This window comes from Galeopterus variegatus, unplaced genomic scaffold (genome assembly GCF_000696425.1).
Source record: "Galeopterus variegatus unplaced genomic scaffold, G_variegatus-3.0.2 Scaffold7420, whole genome shotgun sequence".
NCBI lineage: Eukaryota > Metazoa > Chordata > Mammalia > Dermoptera > Cynocephalidae > Galeopterus > Galeopterus variegatus.
In genome coordinates this window covers 114,286-116,077 of record NW_007733531.1, presented here as the reverse complement: position 1 = coordinate 116,077, position 1,792 = coordinate 114,286, and the positions used below count along the sequence as shown (strand labels likewise).

General features: G+C 36.7%; 1 protein-coding gene across 1 annotated transcript in view; it reads left to right on the top strand.

Moving 5' to 3' along the window:
- The window catches only part of ENTPD3 (ectonucleoside triphosphate diphosphohydrolase 3), a gene marked incomplete at its 5' end in the record, with an annotated part of 6,972 nt that overhangs the window by 1,019 nt on the left and 4,161 nt on the right, over positions 1 to 1,792 (top strand). The window contains one exon of the mRNA XM_008591946.1: positions 308 to 445. Within this exon, the coding sequence (XP_008590168.1) occupies positions 308 to 445 (138 nt within the window). The remainder of the gene's footprint in view (positions 1 to 307; positions 446 to 1,792) is intronic.

Genomic DNA, 1,792 nt, shown 5'->3' with positions numbered 1-1,792 from the left:
AAAAATGGAATGTACCTCGCACATGTGTTGTGAATTAATGTTATGATCACACGCACAGTGGTTTGAACAGTGTTTGGCACATAATAAGCACACAATGAATTTAGAGATTATAATTATGTGATCTTGTATAGAGATATTTTAATTATTATATTGTACTTGTATGATGGTATTTTTATATTATATAGTCATTTTATTATGAAATTCTGGGTGATAAGATTCTTTAAAATATGACTATTAGTCTAAGGTGTTCTGAAATGTGCCTTTGAAAACACACCTGCCTCTTAGAAGTTTTAAACCTCCTTTTCAGCTCCCTTTCCTGCTCCCCAAATTTGATGAGGTGTACGCCCGCTCCTACTGCTTCTCAGCCCACTATATCTACCACTTGCTTGTAAATGGATACAGATTCACGGAGGAGACCTGGCCCCACATACATTTTAAGAAAGAAGTAAGTCAAAGCACAAACTGTTTTCTCCTGTTCCTCCCAAAAGAGAGGTTTATATGTATGAGTGTGGAAGAAATGTAGAAGGTAAACAGGGTATTGGTGATTTTAAACTTGCTGGTGGAAGCTGATCAGATAGATCACTTGTGAGCTTCTCAGGAGAAGAGGTAATGGAGAATTTAAAGGAGTTGCTCACAGGAGACCCTTCCAGATGGGGAAAGAACTGGAAGCCAGGTCCGGTGGACTGTGAGCTCCTCAAGGGCAGAGATTGTCTTCATATTCCCAGCATTCAGCACAAGGGCTAGAACCTAGTAGGTGCTTAGTAAAGTTTTCTTGAATTAATAAATATGTTAAAGATCTGGGGCTTTTCATCCTTAAAAGAAACTTCAAATATAATTTAATTTTTAAGAGGATAGTAACTAATCGTTCTCCATTTTACACAGACATTATAGTAACATACAGAATTTGAAGCATAAGGAATTTACATTAGCATTAAATAAGAATTTTCTCTTTGTATGAATTTGAGGTCACTGACTTTACTGACAAAGTCTTGGGGGATGAGGAGGATCTTAGCTTAGTGTTTTATATATTTACATATTGAGTGACTAGAATGGTCCAAAGCTAGAATCATAGCTGTCAGGTGACTGAATGGTGAAGGGGCCTCCAGACCTTGTTTTCAGGCAGGACTCAGCCTTGCAAATATGCTCAGCCAACGCTATGTTCCCCAGGTTCCAGGAGGGTTTTTTTCATTTCAGGAATAGCTGATGTGAAGCCTGAGGGATATCTGGAGTCAGCCTGTTCAATACCAGCTTGGGCAACAATTAGATTAAACTAGTCAATATCCTGCATTAGGCCTCTGACTGTGTATATTTGTATAAATAAAATTGAATCATCTACAAAAAATAAGGATGTCTGGAGACATAAGAACTGTTGATGGCATGTACTCTCTAAGCTTTGCTTCTAATGAATCTAATAACCAGTAATGTACTAGGAATGAGAATGACTTTCCATTGAATACCAATTTGGATTGGTATTACATTCTAGGTCTAACATTTCATTCCTTTCATCATAAAGAATTTTATATCCAGCCAAATTAGTATTTAAATGTGAGGGCATAAAGACTTCAGAAGATTTGCCACACAAAGACTTATATTGAAAATATTTTTGGAGGAAGTATGGCTGGCTGGTTAGCTCAATTGATTACAGTGTGGTGTTGATAACACCAAGGTCCAGGGTTTAATCCCTGTCACCTGGACAGCTGACAAAAAAAATCAAACAAACAAACAAACAAAACATTTTTGTAGGAAGCAATCAAATAAAAAGAGAAGTAAATTCAGGAAATGTTACAAAAAT